Source organism: Stereum hirsutum (genome assembly GCF_000264905.1).
Source record: "Stereum hirsutum FP-91666 SS1 unplaced genomic scaffold STEHIscaffold_1, whole genome shotgun sequence".
Taxonomy (NCBI): Eukaryota; Fungi; Basidiomycota; class Agaricomycetes; order Russulales; family Stereaceae; genus Stereum; species Stereum hirsutum.
This window is the reverse complement of record NW_006763131.1, coordinates 671,467-696,702: the sequence shown is the minus strand read 5'-3', so window position 1 is coordinate 696,702 and position 25,236 is coordinate 671,467. Positions and strand designations below refer to the sequence as shown.

The 25,236-nt window shown below is 49.6% G+C and overlaps 7 protein-coding genes across 7 annotated transcripts; 3 read left to right on the top strand and 4 right to left on the bottom strand.

Annotated features, from left to right (window-relative positions):
* Positions 1-713: 713 nt before the first annotated feature.
* Positions 714-4,233, bottom strand: STEHIDRAFT_88590 (chromatin remodeling complex subunit). The gene is made up of 14 exons (XM_007298165.1): positions 3,864-4,233; positions 3,424-3,532; positions 3,159-3,360; positions 2,993-3,092; positions 2,699-2,923; positions 2,538-2,618; positions 2,349-2,468; positions 2,233-2,274; positions 1,984-2,172; positions 1,726-1,876; positions 1,621-1,670; positions 1,385-1,565; positions 1,171-1,325; positions 714-1,092 (listed from the first exon to the last, which is right to left on the bottom strand). Exons 1-14 carry the CDS (start codon positions 4,188-4,190, stop codon positions 814-816), a joined length of 2,211 nt encoding a protein of 736 aa, XP_007298227.1. The 5' UTR covers positions 4,191-4,233; the 3' UTR covers positions 714-813.
* Positions 4,234-6,285: 2,052 nt separating this feature from the next.
* Positions 6,286-7,679, top strand: STEHIDRAFT_106588 (uncharacterized protein; the record flags this gene model as incomplete). The annotated part of the gene is made up of 5 exons (XM_007298468.1): positions 6,286-6,489; positions 6,552-6,657; positions 6,731-6,945; positions 7,195-7,218; positions 7,374-7,679. The coding sequence occupies 5 exons, from the start codon at positions 6,286-6,288 to the stop codon at positions 7,677-7,679; spliced, it is 855 nt and encodes a 284-aa protein (XP_007298530.1).
* Positions 7,680-8,038: 359 nt separating this feature from the next.
* On the bottom strand, positions 8,039-9,092 carry STEHIDRAFT_151259 (uncharacterized protein; the record flags this gene model as incomplete). Its single annotated transcript, XM_007298467.1, has 2 exons — positions 8,039-8,312; positions 8,362-9,092. 2 exons carry the CDS (start codon positions 9,090-9,092, stop codon positions 8,039-8,041), a joined length of 1,005 nt encoding a protein of 334 aa, XP_007298529.1.
* A 751-nt stretch (positions 9,093-9,843) lies between these two features.
* STEHIDRAFT_151258 (uncharacterized protein) lies at positions 9,844-16,600 on the bottom strand (the record flags this gene model as incomplete). Its single annotated transcript, XM_007298466.1, has 27 exons — positions 9,844-10,243; positions 10,854-11,011; positions 11,073-11,421; positions 11,480-12,036; positions 12,098-12,181; positions 12,236-12,370; positions 12,431-12,467; positions 12,519-12,588; positions 12,649-12,680; positions 12,735-12,994; positions 13,044-13,269; positions 13,323-13,629; positions 13,686-13,715; positions 13,815-13,917; positions 13,975-14,305; positions 14,364-14,429; positions 14,484-14,594; positions 14,666-14,674; positions 14,734-14,750; positions 14,825-14,960; positions 15,021-15,123; positions 15,192-15,204; positions 15,261-15,296; positions 15,356-15,464; positions 15,534-15,862; positions 15,915-16,372; positions 16,426-16,600. The coding sequence occupies 27 exons, from the start codon at positions 16,598-16,600 to the stop codon at positions 9,844-9,846; spliced, it is 4,641 nt and encodes a 1,546-aa protein (XP_007298528.1).
* Positions 16,601-18,508: 1,908 nt separating this feature from the next.
* On the top strand, positions 18,509-20,040 carry STEHIDRAFT_117018 (rab-type small GTP-binding protein). The gene is made up of 6 exons (XM_007298465.1): positions 18,509-18,638; positions 18,711-18,732; positions 18,815-18,945; positions 19,036-19,144; positions 19,234-19,441; positions 19,512-20,040. Exons 1-6 carry the CDS (start codon positions 18,606-18,608, stop codon positions 19,639-19,641), a joined length of 633 nt encoding a protein of 210 aa, XP_007298527.1. The 5' UTR covers positions 18,509-18,605; the 3' UTR covers positions 19,642-20,040.
* Positions 20,041-21,018: 978 nt separating this feature from the next.
* STEHIDRAFT_106585 (uncharacterized protein) lies at positions 21,019-21,599 on the top strand (the record flags this gene model as incomplete). The annotated part of the gene is made up of 3 exons (XM_007298464.1): positions 21,019-21,094; positions 21,160-21,402; positions 21,451-21,599. 3 exons carry the CDS (start codon positions 21,019-21,021, stop codon positions 21,597-21,599), a joined length of 468 nt encoding a protein of 155 aa, XP_007298526.1.
* A 775-nt stretch (positions 21,600-22,374) lies between these two features.
* Positions 22,375-24,488, bottom strand: STEHIDRAFT_45933 (UPF0052-domain-containing protein; the record flags this gene model as incomplete). The annotated part of the gene is made up of 11 exons (XM_007297887.1): positions 22,375-22,494; positions 22,563-22,716; positions 22,799-22,853; positions 22,911-22,990; positions 23,058-23,175; positions 23,260-23,518; positions 23,588-23,644; positions 23,706-23,796; positions 23,866-23,935; positions 24,012-24,203; positions 24,272-24,488. The coding sequence occupies 11 exons, from the start codon at positions 24,486-24,488 to the stop codon at positions 22,375-22,377; spliced, it is 1,413 nt and encodes a 470-aa protein (XP_007297949.1).
* Between the last annotated feature and the right edge of the window lie 748 nt (positions 24,489-25,236).

Below are 25,236 nucleotides of genomic sequence, written 5' to 3'. Positions count from 1 at the left end.
GAGGAAATCGAAGATGCAGAGTACTTGGCAAGAACGGTAGTACATTGTCCCAGTATCCAACTGGTCAAAATCGTGTATGCCGACTCAGGAAGAGCTAGGGCACACATGAGTTGACTACTAATAAAATCAAAAACATATGACATACCAGACAATATGAACTCCAGTCGGTACCCCTGCTGTAAGGCTTCTTCCAAGAAAGTTTTGTGATTAAGCAGACCATTGGTTAATGATGTATCCAGGCGTCCTAGAGCAACGTCAACTGCTTCCTCGCTGTGAAGATTCTGTGCATCAAATCCCTGCAGAGCATCACAGAATACAACAGGAGAAGTAGCCAACATTCTGCAGGTGCGAACAACGTATGAAGGGTGAGGATACAAAAAAACCAGGAAAATTCGATGGGTACGTTGCGGTCGCCGTCGTGATCGTCGAGGTTGAAGGTGAAGACCTTGTAGACTAGTATGCGCTGATATAGAAAGTTTGATAGAGGAGCCAGCCAATGTGGATACAACGGCTCTGCTCTGTTGTGATGGGGAAGTCAAGAACAAGGAGGAGACAAGTACGACCTGGATTCCGATTTGGGTGGCGGCAGAGGGCACTTAGCACAGCCACCTGCGCGTCTTAGGGTTGCACGCGACGCGACGCGTATGTGGCGTGCGAAGGTGGCCCACACAAGTTCGAATTCAACCATCCGAATATGATTTTCCTCTTACATTCTCACCTTCATTTTTCGTTCAATTCACCTGCCAAGTTATAAGAAGCAGGTCCGTACATACAAGACTCCAAGAAAGATACCGCACACCGTCTCAGCCAACCTCAGCCATCCACAACACTCGCATTCCAGTTCCCACCCCACCACCTCCTAATCCTCTCCCCTCCCCACTCCTCGTACTCCGCCTTGCTCACACCAACCTTCTTCAATCCCTCCGGATCCCGGTTCGCAAAGTCAGCCATTCCTTTCCACGCGTCGTGCGAGGGATCGTCGGCGCGAATGATCGAGATGGGGGTTTCTGGAGGTAAGATGGGGCGGAGGGTGGATTCGAGTCGGGGTATAAGGCCGGGGAGCATTGAGGGAGCGCCGGTGAGGAAGACGTTCTGCCATACCATTGTGCGAGCGTGATCAGTTTGGAAGGGCGAAGGGGAGGTGGGATGGGAAAGGAAGGTAAAATATACCTGGACAAGTCTTCCCCGCTCCGGGATGGTAAACGTGTTGAGCACGTTCTGCAGGACTTCACCCAGACCAGCACAGTCAACGCCAGCCATAGAAGGCGAGAACCACGTCTCGCAGACCCGCCAGCGTTCCGTGCTCAGGTGTATACGTGTATTGCCTACGCCATCATCAGCGGTCAACTAGAGCTTTGGTACGGAAGATGTGAAATTATATTACCTTCAACGTCGCCGTCCTCGTACTGCGGCTTGAAGGCCGCGATAAGTGCGGACTTCTGGGAGGTGATAGAGGCGTAGGTGTGACCGTCGTGGAATGTCGGGTCGTGGGTGAGGAGCTTTTGTTCCACCGATTGGAGCTGATTGAGGTCTTCTTCTTCGTCCGAGGAGGCTGCTGCGTTATTCTAGACGCTGTCATGTTAGCACAATGTCCCTGGAAACGAGCATGGAGGAACTCACGATCTTGCGATATATGGCCCAGTCCGCATCGTCTGCTCCGAACATATCCTCTGGAAGATCCAAGATGAGTCAGGCAATGTGAAGAAAGTGTGGATAAAGACACACCTCCGCCATTCTTTCTCCTCTTCTTCGGCGCCACACGGTCGTCCGCCGCCAAACTCGCGATATTCTTCATCCTAGCTTGCGACGCTGCGCTCTTCCTGTCTGTCAGTGCCGCCTTCTTCCGGTTCCTCTCCTTGATTTTCGCCATTAGTGCCTACACCGTCACCACCACCGATGTAATGTCAATCAGTCACTATCAATCCAATTGTGGCGCACCGCCAGTGGAATAGCATAGGAAAAGATGGAGGATTAATCACACACCTCATGTTCCCTTCTCCGCTTCCCCGCCCAGCCCGCCAAATCTTGTTCCCTCTCCTCTTCCTCTTTCCGTTCCTCCGCCTCGCGCTCTTCACGTTCTTTCTCCTTCTCGCGACGGGCGCGGAGACGTGCTTCGAAACCGGCCTTCATCATCTTTTGTTTCCGCTTTTCTTTGAGACCTTCTTCGTCGAGCTAGAAGAAACAGTCATGAGTGTGTACGTAGTGAAGTACAGCGATACAGAGATGGCCTACATCTGCGTCGGGAATATCGACGAGTGGATATGTGGGCTCTTCCTATGCAGCGGTTAGAAGTCAATGCTGGTAAATAGCGAAGCCTAGTGGGAACTGGTCAGGAAAGTTATACGTACGGCCACTTCATCGCCCTCTGCGACTTCCTTCTTACGCGCTTTCTTCAAATCGGTTTCCAGCTTCTTGATGGCCTGGTCAAGATCAGCGTCGTCGTCGTAGCCTGCAGTCTGTAGTGAGATCTAACAACCGAGTGAGTATAACCATCAGGGAACGAAAACACAGAAGGTCGAGGAGCGGAATTGACAGACCTGCCATTCTCTCTTCGTCTCACTCTCCTTCTGCTCCTTCAAGTTCGTCAAGAACTGCAGCTCGTTCTCTTTCTGCACAAGCTATAGCAGAACAATCGCACAGCAATCAGCTCGGTTCTCTGAATATACCATCCAATGAGGGGCGGAGGATGATAACAAACCTTTTCCAACCTAGCCTTCGCCGCCAACTCCTGCAACTTCCTCCCCTGCTCCCTCCTCCTCTCCGCCGCCCTCGCAATCTCTTCACTCGATTTCTCGTCCGCCGCAGGCAGGACGAAGGGAAACTGGACTATTCGTTCGGAAAGGCGCATTTGAGCTGGATCGGATAGGCGGCGAAGGAGAGAGGTGTAATCTGGCGAGACTTCGCAGAAGTTTTGCAGCATCCACTGTAAGATGACTGGAATTAGTGATGGGGTCATATGAGTATCTCTGGCGAGCCCACAAGATAGACATACATTGGTGTGAGTCGGTAGAACGCGTGTGGGAAATGTGGGGTATTTGAGCTGGATGAGTTTGAGGAGGTAGTCGGCGGACTGGGAGGCACCCCACGGTATTCTGATATACGCATAATCATTAGCTGGTCAGATATGGGAAATTAAGCGTACTAAAAATGAGACAAACCGTTTAGCTTGGCTCATAATCCCTTTTCCGTTCAACATAGGAATCACAGAGGTAGACGCAGTATTGAACGAAACGACAAGGCCGTCTGAAGTGAATGGAGATGACAGTGCTGGGAGGTTGTTATGGTAGAACGACATAACAGAATCGACCGTATATGTTAGTGATGGGACGGAGTATAATTCGAACATCAATTCGGAGGTTACTGTAGAGAGAAGAACCAATGTAAGCGGGTATTGCTACTTGCAACAACCACCGGGAGACGTACATGCTCGTGAGTGCAGTGGCGAGGCTAGGCGTTCCGTCATCATAACAGGATGATCGACTGTCGGGGTGTCGACTGCAAGTTGAGTGAAAGCATAGTCCAGAGCATTCTCCTACTAATGCGGTCAATTTACCTCATATTCGTACAATCAAAGATAACTCATGCAACACAGAAATCTGAGCGGACATGATGCAACAATATCGATGGCGTGTAGGATGTTTGACGAGGACTAGGACTACATGTCATGCATTCCTGGGCCACCGCCACCCGTCATGCATGAGCATGCGTGGGTTGGCGCCTCAGAATAACATGGAAGACCAGGGTCTTATCACCTCTCGGTAGAGGTGCTTTGGGACATCTCTTCACAGAGCATTGGCATTGAACAAAACTCCCCAGCGCTTCATACTAGACTCGGGTCACATAAAACAAAGAGCCACGCTCACCAGTGCATCGAAGTTCAACAACACGTCACCCTCCCAAGGCGTCTTGGCCTGCCCCCTTGCTCCACTCTCCGACTCGATATCATCTCCAAATAACAACAGCTGTTTCCCAAACTTTCTCTCCTTGTACTTTGCCACAGCGTTTGCAGAAGTCCTCGGCGATGGCTGAGTCGCATAACCAAACCGGAAAGTGCTGGAGCCGTTGTCAATGAGAATAGGTGTATCTGCCTTCTTGTACTTGTCCAATGGAGCCCGAGTACCAGGGAAAATAAACCGGGCAGGGAGGTGAACAATGTTCTGAGGATCGAGTGATGCAGTGGCTGAGGACATGATGTTCGTTTATCGGTATGGGGAGATTGGGCCAAGATTGGGCAAATTTCTCAAGCCAAAGCAACCATCCAGAAGTTCAGGAGAATGATATGTATATGCCAAAGTAGCCAATACTTTTCTGGTTTTGGTGAGATATCAGACGAGGGTAGTAAAGCAAGCCAAAGCGCCTACTTTCTCGCATCCAAATGATCTTGAATTTCAACCAGAAGGCGGCCCGACTCTCCGGGTGGTGTTGTTAAGGCGGCACCGGGCTCAACAGCTTTGTTCCTCCGAGTCATTCTTTGCAGATCGCGGTTTCATGAATATCACAAATCCCTGCTTGAGGCCGGTCTTTTGTCGAACGCTTTGGGTACGTCTTGCTGCGCGTCTTTTTGTGACACTTACACGCCCAAGCACTAGTTAAGTACTTGCTAGTTACGCTTCCCAGCAGTGTCGACAGACAGAACCCAGTAGTGGTTGGGCGATTCTCATCAAGATGTCGAGCAGGGATCTTCTGGCGACGCACGTGGATCACTGCGACGATTCACAGTCAAAGCAGTATCCACCGACATCTCCGAACGTGGACTGCCTCGAGACACTGATAGTTTTGAACAGTGATGTGGCGCAGTGCTCGAGCTCGCACTCCTTTCGGACAATCCTCAGTATGCTCTCGCAGGCTTTTGGATACTGCACCTGATGTGCTATTCTCTTGCTTGGAGGTTTCTATTCTGTGTTGCGTTCGGGAGCCTTTTCAATCGTTATAGTGATAATTTTCACCTTGCCGGGAGCTGCCCAGCGCTCGCCTTTCATGGCCTGGGTGTTAATAGTGTCGCTGCCACCGTGAGTGTGTTTGACGTACGACTTACTGGGAGCACGCAGATACAGTTCGATGAGAAGATATGGTATATCAGCTGTGGGTGATCGTCATCTGTATAATGGTGCTGATGAAGATGCAGTTTGAGTGGGGCTGAAGATACACGACTTTTCCAACCCTATGTGAGGAAAAGATAGGTTGTATGGAGCCGCTCTTGATATCCCGTCACCCCCCTGTGATACCTATGGGGGTCGTCGTAACATTTGATGCATTGCTCTGATACAGTTCCATCGACGCACAGTTTGTTTTTTTTAAATAAAAGTTTAGATGTTTTCCTCCATACTGCGTCGAATACTTTGTTCACAACAGCCCCGATCATGTTCAACCGGTGCTGCGATAACAATATATCACACCGTGAAGATAGGATCTCTAAATAGTACTCGTTTCACTTCCTAATAAGGATCTTAGTCGCCGTCAGCTTGTGCTGGACAACCAACAATGCGTCGTCTTGGTCTTCGTACTCCTTCCATAACTCAGTAATCGAAACTTCAAGGCAATGGACGGGCCGCCCATCGTGGCGCTCGGCACTTTTTCCTTAGAAGATACAATATCAGTACGCCATTCCAGTAGTATCAAGAGCTATCGTTACCCTAATTTTATCGGAATAGGTTGCAGGATGATGCTGTGCGCTCCCGTCATCAGTCTGCAGTTGTGTCGATTCGATGCTCCCTCAATCTCTGAGTTCGAGCCTCGACGTGACCACTTATTCTATCAGCAGGCATCAGCATTGCAAACGGCCTCGCAAAACAGCCACGATCGTGACTGTGCAAAGATCACATTCACGGCCCATTCTACATGGCGATGTACACTATCAGAGTTTCCGCGAAGATGATCATCCCGAGTCCATCCTGCAAGCGCGCTGTCACATATTCCTGGATGAAATCATGATCATCCGCGTTTCGTCGTTGGTCCCCTCATCCAATATGTGCATAAATATCGCAGCATAGTGGACTTTTGTTGATACTTACAACTTCTCGCGAAGCCCTTGATTACCCTCACCCCGGAGGCCGTGGTACTTTCAGAGCTCCGCGCTGGATCCCGATGCACACCGACACCGTAATCCATTTGATGTCCATCATGGTGGCCCAATCTTTGGTTTATGGTGTGCCATTTCCGACGATTCTGTATAATGATGTGTCAGCTGACTAGGATGGTCTCGTTCCTTAGGTATTTTCGTCATCATGGTCCCGATTGCCAGCGCACTTTTGCTGTCAGTTCACACCTTCTACTGAATGTCTGTCAATGGCTGACACTCGAAAACATAGCAGGCGTGGTTTAAAATTTCGTGCAAATCTCATACTGGCGGTCTCGATCTGGGCTATGTTCGTACTATCAACAGCCGACTGGAGTCTCGCATTGGCTAATACGCTGGCCGTTCTGAAGGATCAACAAAAGCCACGGCTCGTAATGTGGGCCAACATAGTAAACGCGGTCATACGACTCAATGTGCATATATTTTGACTTTCTCACGATACTATTGTCTTGACGTGCTTGACACCCTCTGCAAGACCGTAATTGCAGACGCAGTACTTGTTTGGCGAGTGCGAGTAATCAGCAGGCACGAATACCCGAAACTTCTCGCCGTCGCGATAGCGTCCTTCTGCCTAACCGCAGGTACGTATGTTGAAACTTCATCAACGCCTGTTACTCTTTCTTTATTGATATGATGTTTGATGCCCTGCTTCAGCATCGGCTTGCGCCACCATTTGCTTGAGAGCTACGCTTAGCATTATGTTTGGCACAGACGATGCACGCGCAAATTCAACCCGAATAAACAGTGCACTGGTGGTTATCCAGATTTTAACATTCGCCATCTCTTTCATCACGAATGTCATCACCACGTCAATTATCGGCCTCTATGTTTGGTATGTGTCTCCCCTCAGGCTGTTCGATCTGAACTCAGTACGCAGGCTGGACTTTTAAAATCACTCCCGTGACCAGGAAATATCGCCAGTTCCTCAGGAAGAAGTTTCGGAACCAAAAGACCGTTCACGTTGGACGAATTATGGATCTATTCATAGAGTCAGGTCTTCTATACTCTTTATACGTGGTGCGATATCTCCTCCTTGACTAGACGTATCTCGAAGCAAGATTAACACAAGCTAACATATTGGTAACCTTGTTTGCCTAGCTCTCCTCTATTATATGTAGTTTCTTCAGGAGCTATACTCAATGGTCCGTAGGAGACATAACAAATGCCATTCTCGCGCACCTTTCCGTATGATCTTTCCATGTGCATCACGTAGAATCAATGCTGATCCCTTTCGTTTCTTTGGGAAACGCTAAGGGCATTTACCCAACCCTTATTATTATTCTTGTTAGTGTTCAAGGAACGATCAGCAAATCGTCATTATCTGCACCTTCGGATCACGAAGAGCGGGCGAGCCGCAGGAGTCGAATACCGGTTCGAGTACATCCGTCAAATACAGATTCAGCAGAAAGAGAGCTCGAGAGCTCAGCCATGTCTGTCACGGCAGAACATCGCCGAGCAGGTTTTCCACGGAATTCGTCGGACGGAGGGGTTGGATCGGGCACGATGCTGTCTACTGTCGTATGGCTGGACTCGTAGGACATTGCTTCAGGCTGTTATACCGCAGTATCTCTTCTGGAAGGCATTTAGCGATTTTCAAGGATGATGCAAAATGTATAAAATTTAACTGGACTAGATCAAAATCGTGGCTATTTTTTAGAGGTGATTTCTTGCATATACGAGTTGTTCAAGCAAATAGAGGGATATTTGTGCCGTCTGTAGAACATCGATGTTGCTTACCTCCATTCTGAAGGTTTCGTCTATGAGACCAGTTTCTGACTGATAATACGTGTCGGAAGAGCGAGAAATATAGCTTGAAAACGCACAACATGATCAATCACCCTCTACGTATACCACCACATAGATAGCCAACTACAACATTACGCTGCAAAATCCTCATTGCGAACACCATCCGAATCAAGACTACTAAACGGCACGATAACCCAGAATCCCGTACCACCGATATCAAAGGTCCTCCGTGTTCAAAAACGGCCTCTGCATCTTCCGACCATGTCTGATCCCAACCTTCTGCCCCTCCCGCTCTAATGAACCATTTACCATGTCGTATGCGATGTCCAAGTCTTTGCGGACTTTGGATCCCAGCCCAAGCTCCCCCAGTAAACCCTTTACATCTTCGCAATGAGCCCGTAACGCGACAAGATCCAAGACCCCAGTAGCATGCTGGGTCGCGTCAGGCTGGATTAGGTCGCGTATATTCTTGCTGCATTTGAGGATCCCGCTATCAAGGACGCGAAAATCATCGTCAGTTCGTCGGCTACATGGTATACTGGATTATAGCTTCTTGCCTCGCTTTGGTCTGCAACTCCATAGCTTGTTCCAACTCCCTATACGAGGCACCTTCCCTGCGCTTCTTCGCCAACTCTTTCATCTCCTTGGCTCTCTCCATAACCCAGTCGACCGAGAGTAAGATATGCGGAAGCGCCCCTAGGAAGACATGGCGGTCGCTTCGTTTTCCCCAATTGATGGCCTTCGAACGGGAAAAATATTCCAGGAACAAACGTCCCCTCGTCGCAGCGATTCCTTTTGTAGCCTCGCGATCCTTCTGGCGCTGCATGGCGCTGCGCCAATGAGTCTGTATCAGGCGAGCGTCCGTCTGCTCCTCGGCTGTTGGAGTGATGATCTTGGTGGTAGAGCTTTCTAGAGTTTCGTTCACCACAGTCGCGCCATCGATGTGGGAGATTTCCACCTGGGAGCGAGAGTCGTCGATCTCTGAATTCGCATCGAGTGCAGTGCCCATCGATATAGCGCGCGGACTCAGGGCGGTGGACAAACGAGACAGTTCGGAGGTAGGGTCGATGAGAAGAGGGATGTCGTCAAGAGCCTTGTAAGTCAGCCGACGCAAGGGAAGGGCAGATGATCGGTGCTGTTGAACTTGGCCGTAATCGCATAGTTGTACTAGTTCTCCTAGACCCGTATTCGTGCTAGTTTGCCAAAGTATGTGCTTTAGCTGGTCCCAGCTTGTGCAATAGATCCATCTAATACCACTAGTGATGAGCATTGTATATCTAGAGTGAGAGAAATAATTTCGGTCCACGCCTACTTACGGTCGGCAGATCGAGGGGATCAGCATGCGATTTTCTTGACGAATGGATCTTACTGCCCCCAGAACGTCTGTCTGGAGAACCGGATCACCCGGGATGTTGTACGCCACTGAGAAACAATGTCAGAAAGGATCTACATATGGTAACAAGTTTGAAACGCCCTACAAAGGCATAAGGCTCGACAACTGGACATTACAGCGTAAAATCAAGTCAGATATCCCGATTTACCCAGAGATCATTATGATACTCACAGACGAGCGATGACGATTCCTTTGGCAGGAGAGAATTCTAACTCTCGGGGCATCCAATATGGTAAATCTAATCCACCACGCATCGATGCGAGGTGCGGTCAGTTCTTGTTAATATCGGCAATGGAATAAAAGGTACTATGCACCAATCCTCGAATCAGCAGTGAATATTTGTCCCAAAAGAGTTCCCACTGGTTCCACTAGTTCTCTATACGAACGGCTTGCCTTGAGTTTGAAGCTGTCAAATTCCTTCCAGACCTCAAGCAGCCATGTTACTGGGAAAACAAGACTGTGAACGCTATTCCTGGCCTGGTAATTCCGCGCCAATATGAACAGGGCGCAGAGTCGTTCGACATATCCGCATAAAACGCCAATATCGATTGTGATTTTTCGGTTAATAATGTACCTGCGCCGTAGGACAATTAACCATTGAGCGCCATCTTAAACATGAGGCATAAACCTACTCCAGGAACAATGCACCGCGCACTAGGTCTGAAGGCCCCTGTGCCCTGAAAAAATCTACCAAGGCGTGAAGAGTGTTGACGTCGCCTCTTACGGTTCGTAAACGTAGATCAGGATGATAGCAATGGTGGACGCAATAAACGCGGCCAAGGACGCCATTGATGCGGGGCTTGTCGACGAGCTGACCTATTGTAGCGGCTTCGAAAAAGTTTGTCAAAAACCCGCGCTGAAGTCCAGGGCGAGTAGGATCGAGGTTCTGAAGGACATCGAGAACCCATCGCTTTACTCCACGGAATGCAGCGGCGCCCTCCGGAATGAGATCCAGGCGAATCAGGGATATATTGCCTTGTTGTGGGAGAAGGGATCGCATAACGGTGTCGAGACGATTCAGCCAGAAGCTGCATAAATATGAGTTAACAATAGAGTGCCAGAGTCAGGTAGCGTACTCACCGGTTTACCCACATTCTTGTGGGAAAATCGTACATGTCGCATATCTTGTGAGCCGTGTCGATGACCATCATTATATGGAGGTGAGTACTGAGCCGCTGATTGAACCAGGTCACATCAAGATTATGGCATAGAGCGCAGCTTGTTTGGGTGCATCGTCCATCGCGAGACACCGAAATATAAGGGCAAGGATCGAGAAGCCTGAGTGGACATGGATCGATACAGGTGCGTTTCAAAGCGTCAAAACCACCTATGACGTTCAGCTGGACCTGGATGCGACCTGACAGACGCTCCCGTAGATAAAAACGAAAGCCTTGGCCAAACCTGATGGGTTCCATATAGACCTCGGTGAGAATATCTTCCTTTGGAGTCTTCATCTCTTCCAGATAGCACTGGTGGAGGTACGTTCCTGGCGATAGCAATATCCGGTTGTCACTGGATATGCAAACAGCAAACAGTTTTTTGACGAGGTCGCTCTGAGCGGGCCTATGCTGGACGATGTTGTCGTGCATCAAGCGCGTGTACTGCAGAAAGAAAAACATACACCTCGCCACTTCGCACGGCGTAGTGAGAGGGAGGGATGTCACGTCTCCGAAGAGGTGGTCAAGAGCTAGAAGAGCCAATGCCTTGGGATACTCAAGATCAGGACCAATCATGGAGTTGATAAGGCCTTCGAGTGCTTGATGGTTGGAGGTGTATATAGCTTCGAATACATCCAGCTGTAAAGTGTAATATCAGCATAGTATCTTCTTTCGCAAAGTGATTACAAAGTTTTATTACCTCTTGCTGTTGTTCTGGTGTCAGCATACTCTTTCCCAAGTCATGAATGGACTCGAAGAGAGTTTTGAGGCGCTGTGTGTTGCGTTCTGTGCGGCCGGTAGCAAACGACAGTGTACGCCACAAATCCTCTAACACCAGTGCGGCCGCTCGTTCGCACGATGCTAAGCTCTGACGATCCTTGACCAGGAGACGGATGGCGTACATAATGTCCCCTTCTTGTAGCCTCAAATTTGCAGCTTCAAATAACTGACCTCGAGATTCGAGCACTGTGGCGTGAGCCACTCCGAAATCATGCTCAACCATGAATTCGACTTGCTCCTCATCGGCATCGAATAAACCCCTTGCTTCCCTTTGATAATTGCATACGCATGAGTAAATATATAGAAACGAATCAGGCGGAGACGTACTCGAGACGTTCTTGGCTCAGATATGTATAGCGCGCAGTGTTCACCACCTTGTCGGCAACGGTGTGCTCGACCTCGTCTTTGTGAGCCATGACGATCGAAACCGCTTCGTCAAGCATGCGAGCTTTCTGATAATGCACTACCGCATGCGTCCACATCGAGGCTTTCACAAAGGAAGCCGCAGCTTCACTGTGCTTGTCGGCATGACTGTAACAATTACCTGCTTGAGCGTAGAAAGTTGCCCTCTCCTTCTTTGAATTGTCGTGATCAGCCACAGACCTTATGAAAGCCTCTGCAGCCGACGTAAAAGCAATAGCGCGCGGCTTGCTGTTTATGGTGGAGCCTGCTTCAGCTTGGAGAGCATAAGCTGAAGATATTCCCTCTTCCCGTGGCATTTGGGCGCGTCGGTAGGCAGCTTTGGCTAGGTCGTACTGCTGAGAATCGAAATACTGGCGAGCTCGACTGGCCCATTCTTCCGGCGTTGATCTTTTGGCAAAATTCGTCAGTACGCTGTCAGCCCCGGTACGAATGTCGACGAGATTTTTATGCTTCCAGTAGGACTGATGTCATGCCAAGTTATTAGCGACGCTAATGCAAAAAGAGCGACGGGACGGGAATGACCTTCATAGGTTCACTCGTGAGTGAGCGGTCCATGAAGACGAGACGGTTGCGGGCTCGTGTGATGGCGACGTATAAAAATTTAAGCTATAACAGCTTATTTCTTGAGTCATTGGTCGTGGGTATGAAAGTATAACACACCTCAACGCAGAGTCCAGCATTGGCATGCCCGACTTCGAAGGTATCTCGCGTATCGCATGAAATGGCTTCATGAATGACTCTTCGCCACTGCGCACGGTCAACTGAGGAGTCCTCAAAGAAGTTGTACAGAATAACCTGTGAGGAAGTCACGCTCCCGGATAAGCAACGTGCATTAGTTAGAGATATGCAGCTTACGTCGTCGTATTCCATGCCCTTGCTATCGTAGAGTGACCTGGCAGAATCGTCAAAATGGTGAATTTATAATGACACAGTCAATGCTCACAATATAGCACCAATGTCTCCCAGCCGGCTTTTCAGCCTGTCTCTTACCTCATTGTTCCGAACCAGAATACCTAGAGTATGCCTCAGGTTATAGAAAGTATAGTAGAATAGCCAAGCTATTTTCCACATACATTGCTGAGCACCCAGTTCGATAGGAGTATCCCTGAGCCCATGGTAAGAGACGGGAAGAAATATGGGGGGATATATTGACACTTACACCTCGGAGTCGGGCTGAAAAAATGATTGCTCTTGTAAGTCAGTCCACTCCGACAGGAATATTGGCCTTGAGCCAGCGACAGTTCCTCTCTCGCGCCGAAGGATATCGATGGAGTACGGCCAGAAGGCTTTGATCAGCTCTATGGTCGAGTGAGCGCAGTCCACAATGCCTCCGTGTGATCGATAGTTGACCAGCAACTGGAAGAATTGGGGTGTCTTGAACGCCGGCCTCGCAAGAGTTTGTCGTGCTCGGGACCCCTCCTGTTTACTATGTTTACCATGCGCTCGATGCGATAATAAAATATGATACCTGCCTCGATGCGATAAAGAAATGCCGTGAGGTCATTGAAGCGGAAGGCACTTCCGAGAGAGATCGTTTGGGCGGTGTCTCCGGCCCAGAATAACCCGGAGGGGTTTTGACAGATGCAGCGTAGAACTGGTTCTTCGTCATTATCTTCCCATCATACCAACGCAAAACCACGAATATCATACCAAGTGTGTCGATCAATAGAAGGTCCTGCACTTCATCAACATACCTGTCGAGTATGGTGAGTGGCCCCAAAAGAATTGACTGATGGCATGAGCTCACAGATAGTCGACCTTTTTCCTCAGGATTTGTTTTGATCGAATGGAGCTGAGAAGGTCGTGAGTTCTGTCCATAATAGAAAGCAAGTAAGAAAATGATTCAGTGCCTCGGCGAGAAGGAACAAGCCTTTCGGCGGGATCACGATCTCCTAGTTCACGCTTTCGCTTCAAGTATTGCTGGTAAAGGTCGTACAATCGGGAGCGAGTATTGGCGAACGTCGGTTGCATTCTAGGGCTAAGTTCCTCGTACGTTTGACGGTCCATGGCACGTCCGGGTAGCTTGAGTGTAACTTCGGAGCCCTTTATTACACCTAAGGAGAAGTGATATATATGCTACAGAACCTTCCACTGTGGTAAAGTGGCCCACCTATGATCTCGCTATAAACTAATGTAGGAGCTTCATTGGAACGATGAGTATTTGTGCTGCTAACACAGGCCGAAGGACGATATTTACCGAATGATCTGAAATTTTGTGAAAGCCGGGGCCAATACTCACTCTTGAACACTTCATACGATAGCATTCGTCGATGGGAGTCAGAGTGTTGTTTGGGCTCATTTTCGGAGTCTTCGAGGAGATCGGCCTCGACCATTCCACATAACTGGTGCAAAAGAAGTCATATACATTGTAACATATAAAGACTGACTGCAGGACATACCACATCGAACGGAACTGCCAAAGGAAAATGCTCTTCGCCTAGCTCGCTGAACTTGCGAGGTAAATCTGCGCGCCACTGGTCATCTTCTTCTATATTGATCATGTCTCGAACGCGCGGCCCTTGCCGCCTCCATCTCGCAACGGAAGCATAATCTCCACTTCCTTCAGTGGGGATCGTCGAGGAGAGAAGTTTCATGAGATAGTCCTCAACCTTGTCCGCTAGCATGCGAGACTTGGTCACGAAGACCTGCCTTGGACGAGGAAGCTGGCGGTCTGACTCATACCACGCTTTCTCGATACCGACCATCTTAAAGATCATCGTCGTAGTTTTGCTAAACGACACTAGGTCAGAATGTGCGCCGCACTAAAGAGGAATCTATTTGTTCGCACCCCGTCCCACTACGTCCTAGGACGTAGCATGAATAAGGCCATTCCACAACTTCTTGCTCTTGTGAGCTACGGTTTGCATGAGATGGAGAATGAACACAGATGCCAAGTGGAATGACTCACGAGAGTCGGTGAACATGGGCGAGGGGCCCGTCGGTAAGGATACCTGTGGCACAGCTGCTGTTGAGTATGCATTGAAGATCACAAGTAGATAGACTTGCTTTTGATGACGCCCTAATATAGTGAAAATCAGGCTATGCGGGTACATATGTAGAGCGGCCCATACCTCTGACATTGTAACATACTTCTCATGACTAGTGAACATTCATATCAAGTGGGTTCTGGGTTAGCACAAAGTACAAGCTGCACTCACACTAACAAACTCTGCATCTATGAGGATCCAACCCGGGTGGATATATGCGGCTTAGAGTACATTTGGCAGTAGCAAATGCATTGACACGTACTTGAGCTTGATCCTCTTCATCGAGAACCTCCTCGAGAACGTTCAACTCGTCCGCGTTCTCTTCATGTATACCATCAAAAGCAGCCGGTAAATAGATGTCTTCCCCGATGTGGCGGGGATGGTTTCGGTATCGGCATCTACAAGTGCGACGTCAATAATCCTCTGACTTGTGATGACGAGAGGAAGAGGTTATGCACCGTTCTTGATAGGATTTGCCTTTTCTGCCTAGGAGACGCCCTATCCGCTCCCATACGCTTCGTCTTATCTCCGTGTGGCTCATGATGCCGTGTATTGTAAGAACTGGTCACAGATGGAAGATACGTCGTGAGGTGGAGGGTAGATGATCGTCGGGAAATTTATTGACAAACCTTGATGCTCGTTCTATCATATGCTCGGAAGTGAGTACAGTGGAAGTATAAAGTGTACATTCGACGCACATCTGACTGAAATTCCTGCATACAATCGACTTGGTACTTGAAGATGATGAAGACACATCAGTGGACAAAACAATTGATTGCTTGGCTGCACATACCACAATCCTAGGATCACCAGGAAGTCTGGCCTCGTAGATGTGGACGGGAGTCTGAGGGCCTGTGATACGTTTCATGTTGGTCTCAGAGAATTTCCCGTGAGACAGCTCGCTGATGTGTCGTATGATATGTAGTTGAGCGGGTGGAGCTAAGTTGGTAGAACGGAGCGGTGTTTCTCACCTCAATTTCTTCATAATGATGGCGAAGTTGCTTGCATCTGCCTTTTTCCTCTTCCGCAGATCCTCTTCGGCACGACCAGACAGCCAAATTCTCCACTCGCCCAATCCCTTCGCACTCTCTTCGTATAATTTCGCCCGAAAGGGAACAACAGTCTCCGGAAGCTGCTGAGTGTTGCGGATAGGCTCTGACGGACTCATAGGATCCTGTGATGGCGAGGCAGCTGTCTCGAACCTGGTGTTATTGCTCAATGGCGCCACTATCCCAAGGGATAAATATGCGTTTTTGATGAGAGAGCGGAGAGCGGATCGACGCAGAACAATAATGAAGTACTGTTCTTTGTACATGAGTAACTGTCCCGGCCTGCAGACTCAGCGCTCTCACCTCAAGAATATTCTTTTGATCAAGAAGGATACGTGCAGCCAGGGCCCCCGCCTCCGTCAAGGAAGTGGGGATTTGGACGTCCATAGCTTGAAAAGGTTTGGGATCAAGAAAGGTGGTGGCGCGGAGAGCTGCCTGGGACCGCCTTTCACCTCGTGGAGGTATTTTCTTTTTTGAAGGAGACACGGGAGTTCCTGCGTCGTCGCCCGTTAGCATGCTTGGATCTGCAAGCATGCCTTCGAGCTCGATGAGGACTGGAGGTGCGATGTCGACCGCGCGTGAACATGTATGGAGTTGCTGAGGCTCATCATCGCGGGTTGGGTAAGGCAAGAAGGTTAAGAATTTTGCCAATCGAGACAGTAAGGATAAGTGCCATTTATCCGCAGAGACGGCGTCTAAACTGTCCGGAAATCCGTCCAGTATCCACGACGAGAGAATTTTGGAAGTGTCGGCCGGTATTGCTGGATAATGATTAATGCATAGTGTATTGAAGGAATAGATAGTCATGGCATACCTGAGAAGATGAATTCAAGCGCATGCGGCACCTCGACGGCTCGCTTGATGATAGCTTCCGCGGTGTCGGAATCAACAGTGCCCTCGAGGACCTCTAAAGCGACTGTTAAAGATTCTTTGTCTTGAAGAAGACTCGGGTCAAAAATATTGAGATACGACAAGAAGTCGGTCGACATTGTCGAGTACGATAGGGGGGGATACAATGAGTGCAGGAAAAAGAGAACCTCTACTGGCTATTTGTGTGGCGCACATCGTGAACTACTAGGCGCAGTCTGCCGAGAAAATAGAAACCTACAGCTGACAACGAGGCCACGGTGATCTAGTCAATCGCACGAATCGCAGTGAGAAAGCACATAGAACGCAAAGCTATTGCCTCTTGCGTATATTAGGGTCCCTATTATCAAGGGCATACGGCGGAAATGAAACCCCGCGAAGCCGGATACACGAGTGAAGTCCTCAATGGTCAAAATTGGGTTGAAAAGCTCTGGGCATAGAGTTTTATGGACGAAATGGATGAAGATCGGGTCCCCTGCTGCAGCTCTGTCAACCCCTTCGAACTGGCGTCATGAAAAAGGACAGTTACCACTGGATACTTATCTACCATCGAGAATGTCCACGAAAAAGAAAAAAACAGCACCTGATAAACGGGATCAAGACGCGTATCTTGAGCTTGCGGCCGCATTGTGCTCCGAGTCGTCTTCTGGAATACTTAGGCTCAACGTTGAAGTTATCGACATCGAGCTAATTTCTCGCATTGCACGGTGTAATACTGATGCCACCTAAAGTATCCCCATTGTGTGAAAACGTGATAACTTAGTGCTATCTGACTTGAGAGCCCTCGAAGTGGAGGTTGGATCGAAAAAAGAAAAGGAGGACAGCGCGTGGGAACGACTCAACCGGATGGGGCCGGATGCTGCCAGTCGCGAGAAGCGTGGGATAAACATACATTTTGATTCTCTCCTTGTTCTTTCCGGTCAAGTTTCCTTCAGCCCAATCTGCATTTGCCGATTGCCGACAACTCTCAAGCTCGTCACAATGACTAGAGAATTCTACGTCTCGGTCGATATGCTCTTCTGTTTCTGACATGTCGGGCTGGAGTAGGTAGGGGCCTCTAAAGACCGCCCGTTCACGTCTCCACACTGCCGGACGGTGCTCTATGTGTTCGTGCTGTAGCTACTCTGGAACATGATGGTGTGACTCTCCATAAACCCACCAGCGTATTTGAGTTTGGTATGAAAATCCCCAGCCATATCATCTCTCCGCACAACTTCTTAAAGCAGTGGAACGCTCAGCAGCAACTGGACTTCAATCTGTTGGCGCGTTACTAGTCGAGGGATGATGTTTTTTTTCGTCCACCTTTATGAAACACTCTCTGACTTGGCACATTGCAGCTCCTGGTCACTGGCGAACGAGAGGAGTATTCTCGTAGCTTGGGCATTCTCTTCGATAGTATTCAGACCTTGCTTGTCTAGACCTCCCATTGACAGGACCATCCAGGAGTTGAGAAATCTTCTTTACTTTAGTATTTCAGCTCTATGAAGGAATGACCACCTGGCTTCAATTTTGTGGCCTACCATACAGTACTTGATAGCAGAAGTATCAAGTCCCAAGTTGTACGCACCTTTCTCCATGATTGCCCTTCTCTCCAGAAATAGGCACAAGTCCTCCGCGATCTCATATTTTCGACAACTTTAGAGACATTCTCCTAAAGGACCTCGATGAAATGTAACTGATATGATCTCGTCACAAGTATTTACTAGGGAGGGTTGTAAGAGGGTCGGTGCCACAGTGGCGATGATCTCAAGTCGATTTTATCAACTGGGTTTCGCCCTTCTGGAGGCTCTGTCCTGTACTTCTTTCTTCGTTAATGATGTAAAATTATACTAGCCTGTATTAAATATCAGTCTCGCTCCCATGATGCATACCTAGCAATTTCTCCCCAAGTCACCTGTGACTGTGGCCCAAGCGGACAAATCCTAATATGGTGCGATAAGTGGTTACCGAAAGCGGTGCCTGGTCGGTGTTTGAAGTGGCACGCTGTGAAGCAACAGGCCGGAATCGTCTTGGTCGTGCTGCTACAACTCACGACTTGTTCTCTGCTTTCTCCTTGCATACGTTTTATACAAGCAGTCATCAGACTGTGTACATTCGGTTGAACGGACACTTGCACGACTACGAAACATGCCTCCCCCTCACTACGATTTCCTCATCAAGGTGCGTCTCAGTTCGTCGTGACCTGAATGCAGGTCTATCCCCGCAGCACACCCAAGCTGATGTTGACTCTAGCTGCTGCTTATTGGTGACTCAGGTACGTATAACTTTAGCGTGCTCGTCTCAGTGTGAAGTACGAAAGTTCTCAACGATCTGGGGATATATGAACAACGCGACAGGTGTCGGGAAGTCATGCTTGCTGCTCCGGTTCTGTGACGATGCGTGGACGCCTTCCTTCATCACCACTATCGGTATCGACTTCAAGATTCGTACCATAGAACTTGATGGCAAACGTATCAAGCTGCAGATTGTACGTTGCCCTGCCTCGCATCCCATACCCCTCACGCGCGTCTCGCTTCGGACTCAATCACTCACACATGGCGGACGTGGCGGATTATAGTGGGATACCGCGGGTCAAGAGCGGTTCAGGACCATCACAACAGCTTATTATAGGGGTGCTATGGGAATCCTGTTGGTCTACGATGTTACGGACGAACGCTCGTTCAACAGTGCGTACTGTCCCCTCTGCCCTCCACTGTGGCACCTCTTCATGTGGCCCGATTGCCTGACTTGGCTATCCGCTCGCTTGATGACGTAGACATCCGCACCTGGCACTCTAACATCGAGCAGCACGCCTCTGAAGGTGTGAACAAGATCCTCATTGGTAACAAGTCGGATTGGACAGACAAGAAGGCTGTCACGGAGGAGCAAGGACGAGAACTCGCAGAAGAGTTGGGCATTCGCTTCATGGAGACATCAGCAAAGATCAATGAGGGCGTAGAGGAGGCATTCTTTACCCTCGCACGGTGGGTTTCTGACATCATTTCCTCTCCATATAAGCAGGCGTCTCGAGATGGCTGACCATGGGGTCTTCAGGGATATCAAAGCCCGGTTGATCGACTCGCAGGCAGATGCTGCCGGTGCCCCAGGAGGTCCCTCTGCGGCTGACGGCTCTGTCAAAGTCAACCAGCCCGCAACAGCCGCCGCCTCTGGTTGCTGCTCATAGACGCTCCATCCACCCCTATTGCCTACCGTTCCTCTCAGCTCCCACACCACACGGCGTCTACTTGCACCCCAACATCCACCCAAACATTCAAATTCTGCCTTATAACTCCATTCATATTCTCGTCTCTGGATGGAGATTTCTTGTTTCGTTCGGCGGTGCCGCGTAACGCTGTGGATAGTCTCTTACTCCTTTCTCCATGCATCGGAATCCATTTCATATTTCCTCTGCGCTCACTTTGGTCCGTTGAATGCCTCCTTTTCCTTTTCCATCTCACTATATGTAATGCATGCACGCCCTTTGCATAACGATACTGCATACGCTTGAGACTTCCACGCAAAGTCGCTATGATACTGCCCACGACCTCCTGCCCAACTAAGTGACGTGTCCTGTGGGGGCCACTTTACACGAGTCCATGTTACGCTCTTCACCGCTCATGCAATTTAAAGATCAGCGAGCAGCTCACTGCTAGCACAAAGTGCGGCTGTTACATATCACTGAACGAGGTAGACAATTGAGACGAAATGTCCACCGAAACCGGAATGGCGTATGCGGTTGTTTGGTTTTGTTAGGATCGAAAGCCTCCACCCCTTACTGCCGGCTAATGCCGGCGCTGAGGAAGCAACGAACTTGAAGTCACTGTCCTTCCTTCCATGGGTCGAATCACCAACTTTGTATTTAATCCGGCCAAGGCCGTCACCCGTGCTCTAGGAAAAAGTCGCGGCATCTCATCTCATGCATCGCTCGTCTCTCTAGGCTTGCCAGCATCTCCACCCCCTGAGAGCGTTGCGGGCTACCAAAGTAGGCCCAAAGACGAGCATTCTAAGGAGCGTGGTGGAAAATGATCTGGGCAGACGCACCCGCAGGACTGCGTTGAAGTCCTTGTCTCTCCGGTGGTGGAACTGCTCTCCTAACTGCGATCGCCGTGCATGCCTGGATTCTTACAACCAAGCGCGAAAGGACTCGAAAATAGTAAGTGCGTCACTGACGCCGCACTTCGTCCGCGGTTCTTGGCAGCGTCGCACATCCAAATCTTACTGAACTCCCTCTCTTGGTGACTGGTCTGGGGAGCGTCGGTCTGTAACCACTCATCCACTCTCATCCAACCCTCGGAACACCACCGCGAAGGCAAAGGCACTACTCGGGGACGGGATGACTCAGTGCTCCGAAACTGAAACCGGCTCCCACTTCACGGCTGAATTCCCCGAGCACATACATCAATGCTCTGATCATAGTCGTGCAACGCGGGAATGCAGTCACGGCAGATTCACCTACCCGCCGACACATCCACCATCGCTCCGCAAAACGTATATAAACCTTATTTCTTCCTCTATCTCTTCTCCACCGAACCACGCACATACCTCACCCCAGAGCATAACCATGTTTACCAAACCCACTGTTACCTCCACCGCTGTTGTCGCCGGTCGACTTAGGCTTCGATTCCGTGGACTGTTCCGTGCGTCCTTCCTTCGTCTTACTACATTTTCCTTCCGAATACTAACACGAAAATACAATCCACAGAAAAAGTTCACGCAATCCAGGACATATCTACGCAGGCGTACGAAGTCCCCGTCATTCCCCGCCCTGTTCAACGCGCCTTCTTACAATCTGCGGACAAGGCTGCTGCGAAATCAGGTTCCTCGGCATTGGGTCTCCCCACCACCCCTCGCCGCCCTCAACTCTCCTCCGACTTCGAGGAGTCTGCGTTCAGTTCTTATGCGAAAACTGACAATGGGCTCGATGGTGATGAGCTCAACAATGTTGGTGAGTCCATGGATCCGCTCGAGGCTGAGTATTGGTTTGCCTGTGAAGGCACCGGTCATCGTGATGTGAGGCCCTTCGAGGTGTTCGTTGATGGTGGTCTCGATGTGGACGAGTGTGAAGAGTGGGGATATCAGGGTATGGAAGACCTCGTTTGTGGGACTCTTCGTTGTGGATTGCTATGGCCCTCTAAGGACTGAGGAAGTAGTGATGAGGTGACATAGTGTAACAAGGAGTCGCAGGGACTCGATGTCTCAGTCCATGTCTCGGAAGATGTGTGTGGCCCGATAGGTCTCGGAGGTGCTCGAGTCGGAGGGGTAACCTCCGAGACCATGCTACTGACAACTCAAGGCTCAGTAACAGGGATATTCTAGCACACACGATATTCCGACGCTCCAAGAGCTTTCGCAACAGGATATTCGCCTCTACGATCCTCAATATCAAACACCGACTTCCGCTGGTGACGGGTTGCGCGACCCCACCAGTGACGCCCCACCCTCCCAAGCTCTCCAGCAGAGTGTCCCTCGACTTACGCGCCCGGGCTTGGTATGGGGAAACCTCTGTAGCGAGAGGTCTCTATGAGAGGCCAGTAACTATATGCCCCCATACTGGTTCGCGAGAAGAGGTTAATTTAGAGGGCTGCTATGATGCTGTTAGGTTGGGGCGTTTTTTGTACCTGTATAAGATGCTTCCATGTACGCCATAGCCTGCGGACTATCACACACCGTGCCTTTGCGCCTTTCTCGTCCATCCCAACCTACACGATCGTGAACCACAGCACCACTTCGATCGCATTTGATTCTCAGGGGGAAACGGTTCATACACTCCACATACACTCCTAGAAGTAGCTATTAAACTATTAAAGCAATAAACATGGATCGTATACGCATAGTAATACCCTGAAAGGGCCTTTCCAAAGCCCTTGCGCCATAATATCATCCTCGTTACTGATATCCCAACGACACAACCCACCATTCAAGTAACACTGCTCAGAACCTCATCGACAGCCGTTCTCGCGCACTCCGCATCGTAGACCGGCGTTCCGCTACTAGACCGTGATGAGCTCTCGACTTCTATGCATCTCACCCCCATATCCTGGGAGACCGACGTATATATCATGAGCGCTTTTTCTGAGCTGAGCGAGCGTAAAAAAGCATGCTTACAGCAATCTTCCTCACGTCTACCTTGACTGTTGTGCCGCGTATGTATACGAGATGCGTGATGAATGCTGAGACAGGGTAGAGTGTGGCCGCGTTCCCTCGAGCGAGCCCGTAAGGTTCTACTTGATATCGGGCGTTAAGGGTACGAACGATCGCCCTGCCGATGTTCCGGAGAAATATGCAGAAGAGATCAACCATTAGAAATGATATAGCATGAGAGAATACTGAAGATAACGGACTGTATATAGTCTACCGCCGTGTACCCTGTTGTTTCTCGGTCATTCTTCGAGTTGACTATGACGCAAAGTAAGTAGGCGATTCGAGAGAGGTGAGTGTTGTTTTCAAACGCACGAAAAAGGACCTTGGCGCGTAGTGAATGGGAGCGTGCAATAGCGGTGGATACTCCTCGAAGTGCAAGGCACGGGATGATACTTGAAATTGGTTTCGAAAGACACTATTATAATGCTCAGACTAGATATGAGGATACCTGGTACATACCTAGTCCATAGAGACCCACAAGAATAGACTAAGACCTCGTTTCTTGCCAGACTCTTGATATAGTCCGGGTTAGGTGACGGGTGGATCTCGTGTCCATATGAGTTGATGTAGTACAACCCTTCAGACAGGACGTAGGTTCACACTCGGTCAGCATCTAGAGAGAGAAAAGCTTGGACTACCGTAGATCATTGAATGTACGCACGGGAGATGGGTGCTTCTAGTTCCTCTTCTTCATGATTGTCCTTTGATGTCGCACTGAACATAACGTTTTGATTTCGAGGAAGGATGGAGCCTTCACCACCGTCCCCATCCGCATCGCCAGTTGGAGACATTACATCGAAGTCATCCTCTGTGTTTTCCCCTCCGGTATGGTCTGTGCGAGTAACTTCTTCGGGGTTAAAGGTGATTCGGGGGACTGGGTGCGATATTTCGCATTGTCCAATCAACTTGGCGCCGTTGTTCTATATAAAGGGGCCAAAAGCACATGAGCGTCATGAATCACTCTGAATTCGCAAACTATAGGATATTACGAGTTCAGCAGCAATCGTCACAATGTGGTTGGTAACGATTACGGGCAAGATGTTAGCCTTTCGAGGCCAATAGAGTTTATTTAGTATATTGTTAGGTGGGTATGTCTTTGAGACATACCTGAGAGCTCGTGATCGACGAAAACAGAAATATAGCGGAAGGGAGAGATCTGAAAAAGCCCTGAGAAGCGGCGAGGAAGTAGTTCCCTATACTGAAACACAGTTTCGCGAAGCTTTAGCAGGCGCATAGACTCATCTGGGAGTTCATATGTTTTGTTTACCTTCCGTTCACAAAAGAGAAGGACTTGTGCGCTCTACGGAGCACTTCGTTCTCAAAGTATACCAAAAAGCCTAGGCGAAAAAATAAGCAGCGACTCCAATCAGTGTGCACTCTTCATGACTCGAACCAACGGCCTGCTACACTCACCTCGAATAGCCTCCTTTCTGTCGTTAGGGACACCATTCCACAGCGGACTCTTGCCTTCCACAATCGCCCTCCATTCATCCCTCGCCGCTGCACCAACAGGCAGCCTATACGCCAGCAAAATCCTGAGAGCATCCAGCGGTGATCCAGGAGGTGCAGGCGGTATGAGACGCACGAGACGCGACCGTATATCACCTATACGTCGTATCGGATCAGCATCTACTACACCTAGGTTGACTTCATATAATGGTAGGAATCCCTACCTATCGAAGGCCCACCCAGAACTCGGATAATCTCGCTCGAAGAGCCTCCGTCATCCGAGACAGGCAGAACATAGCAAGCATTAGAAAACGCCGAACAGATAGCATTACATCCCGTCCCACCGGACACAATCACGAAAGACGGGTCGGCGGATTCAGTATGCTCGTTCCCGGCACTGGATGCCTGAACATTGTCGTTCGAAGGGTGCCGAGTGACCATACCACCGGTAGACGTCCCGGGGTGTGTGGGGAGGTCAAAGATAGAGGAGCCGGCTGGACTTGCGGGACGGCCGGCTTCTAGATCAGGAGTAGTAAGCAAGATAGAAGGCTGAGTTTGTGAAGCCATATGAATTGCAGGACGGTATAGAAGTGATTAGAGCTCCCGATGCAACACTGGTGAGCACAGTGATAGTAAGGCTGCGGAAGTCAAACAAACGAGTCACTCCGAAAACGATAGGATTATAAGCTCGCAGACGGCGTCTAGTTAGCGGTCGATGTTGGTAGCGGATTTACCAAGATGACGTGTTCGTAGTAATTCCTGCAAGTAGTGGAAGAATGGGCCACGTATCGACCACGTATGAACAAGAACAGAATGCGGCGCCACAGGCCGGCGTCTGAGTTGAACTCAACATTTTAAAGACCAAGGACCAGTGCTTTGGCGCATATCCTACGTACGCGTCATAGTACAGGTGGCGTGAACGGTCGATAAGACAGAGGCCATCAGGGACCGACGAACGTCACGTGAAGTGGCGATTTTGCAGTCCTCGACGAATAGCTCACGCAAAAAGCCCTAAATCAAAGATCCAGGAAGACAGTCCGACGCATATGCCTGAATGTAATGTCTCTGTGCAAAGAAATTCACGAAAATACGAAATTTGCGAGTGCCATTAAACTTGCAATGCCCAGAAGATCCGATCCGCGGCGCCACCGTCGCTCTCGACGGTCTGCAGTTAATGGCACTCGCAATT

What these genes read in the sequence shown, in the direction of transcription:
- STEHIDRAFT_88590 (XM_007298165.1), bottom strand. Translation starts at nt 4,190, where the DNA reads ATGTCCTCAGCCACTGCATCACTCGATCCTCAGAACATTGTTCACCTC. An exon ending in AGCGGAGAAGGGAACATGAG is followed by an intron (nt 1,877 to 1,983) that starts GTGTGTGATTAA and finishes GTGACGGTGTAG; the next exon opens with GCACTAATGGCGAAAATCAA. An exon ending in GGGCCATATATCGCAAGATC is followed by an intron (nt 1,566 to 1,620) that starts GTGAGTTCCTCC and finishes GACAGCGTCTAG; the next exon opens with AATAACGCAGCAGCCTCCTC.
- STEHIDRAFT_117018 (XM_007298465.1), top strand. Translation starts at nt 18,606, where the DNA reads ATGCCTCCCCCTCACTACGATTTCCTCATCAAG. An exon ending in ACTACGATTTCCTCATCAAG is followed by an intron (nt 18,639 to 18,710) that starts GTGCGTCTCAGT and finishes TGTTGACTCTAG; the next exon opens with CTGCTGCTTATTGGTGACTC. An exon ending in AACGTATCAAGCTGCAGATT is followed by an intron (nt 18,946 to 19,035) that starts GTACGTTGCCCT and finishes GGCGGATTATAG; the next exon opens with TGGGATACCGCGGGTCAAGA.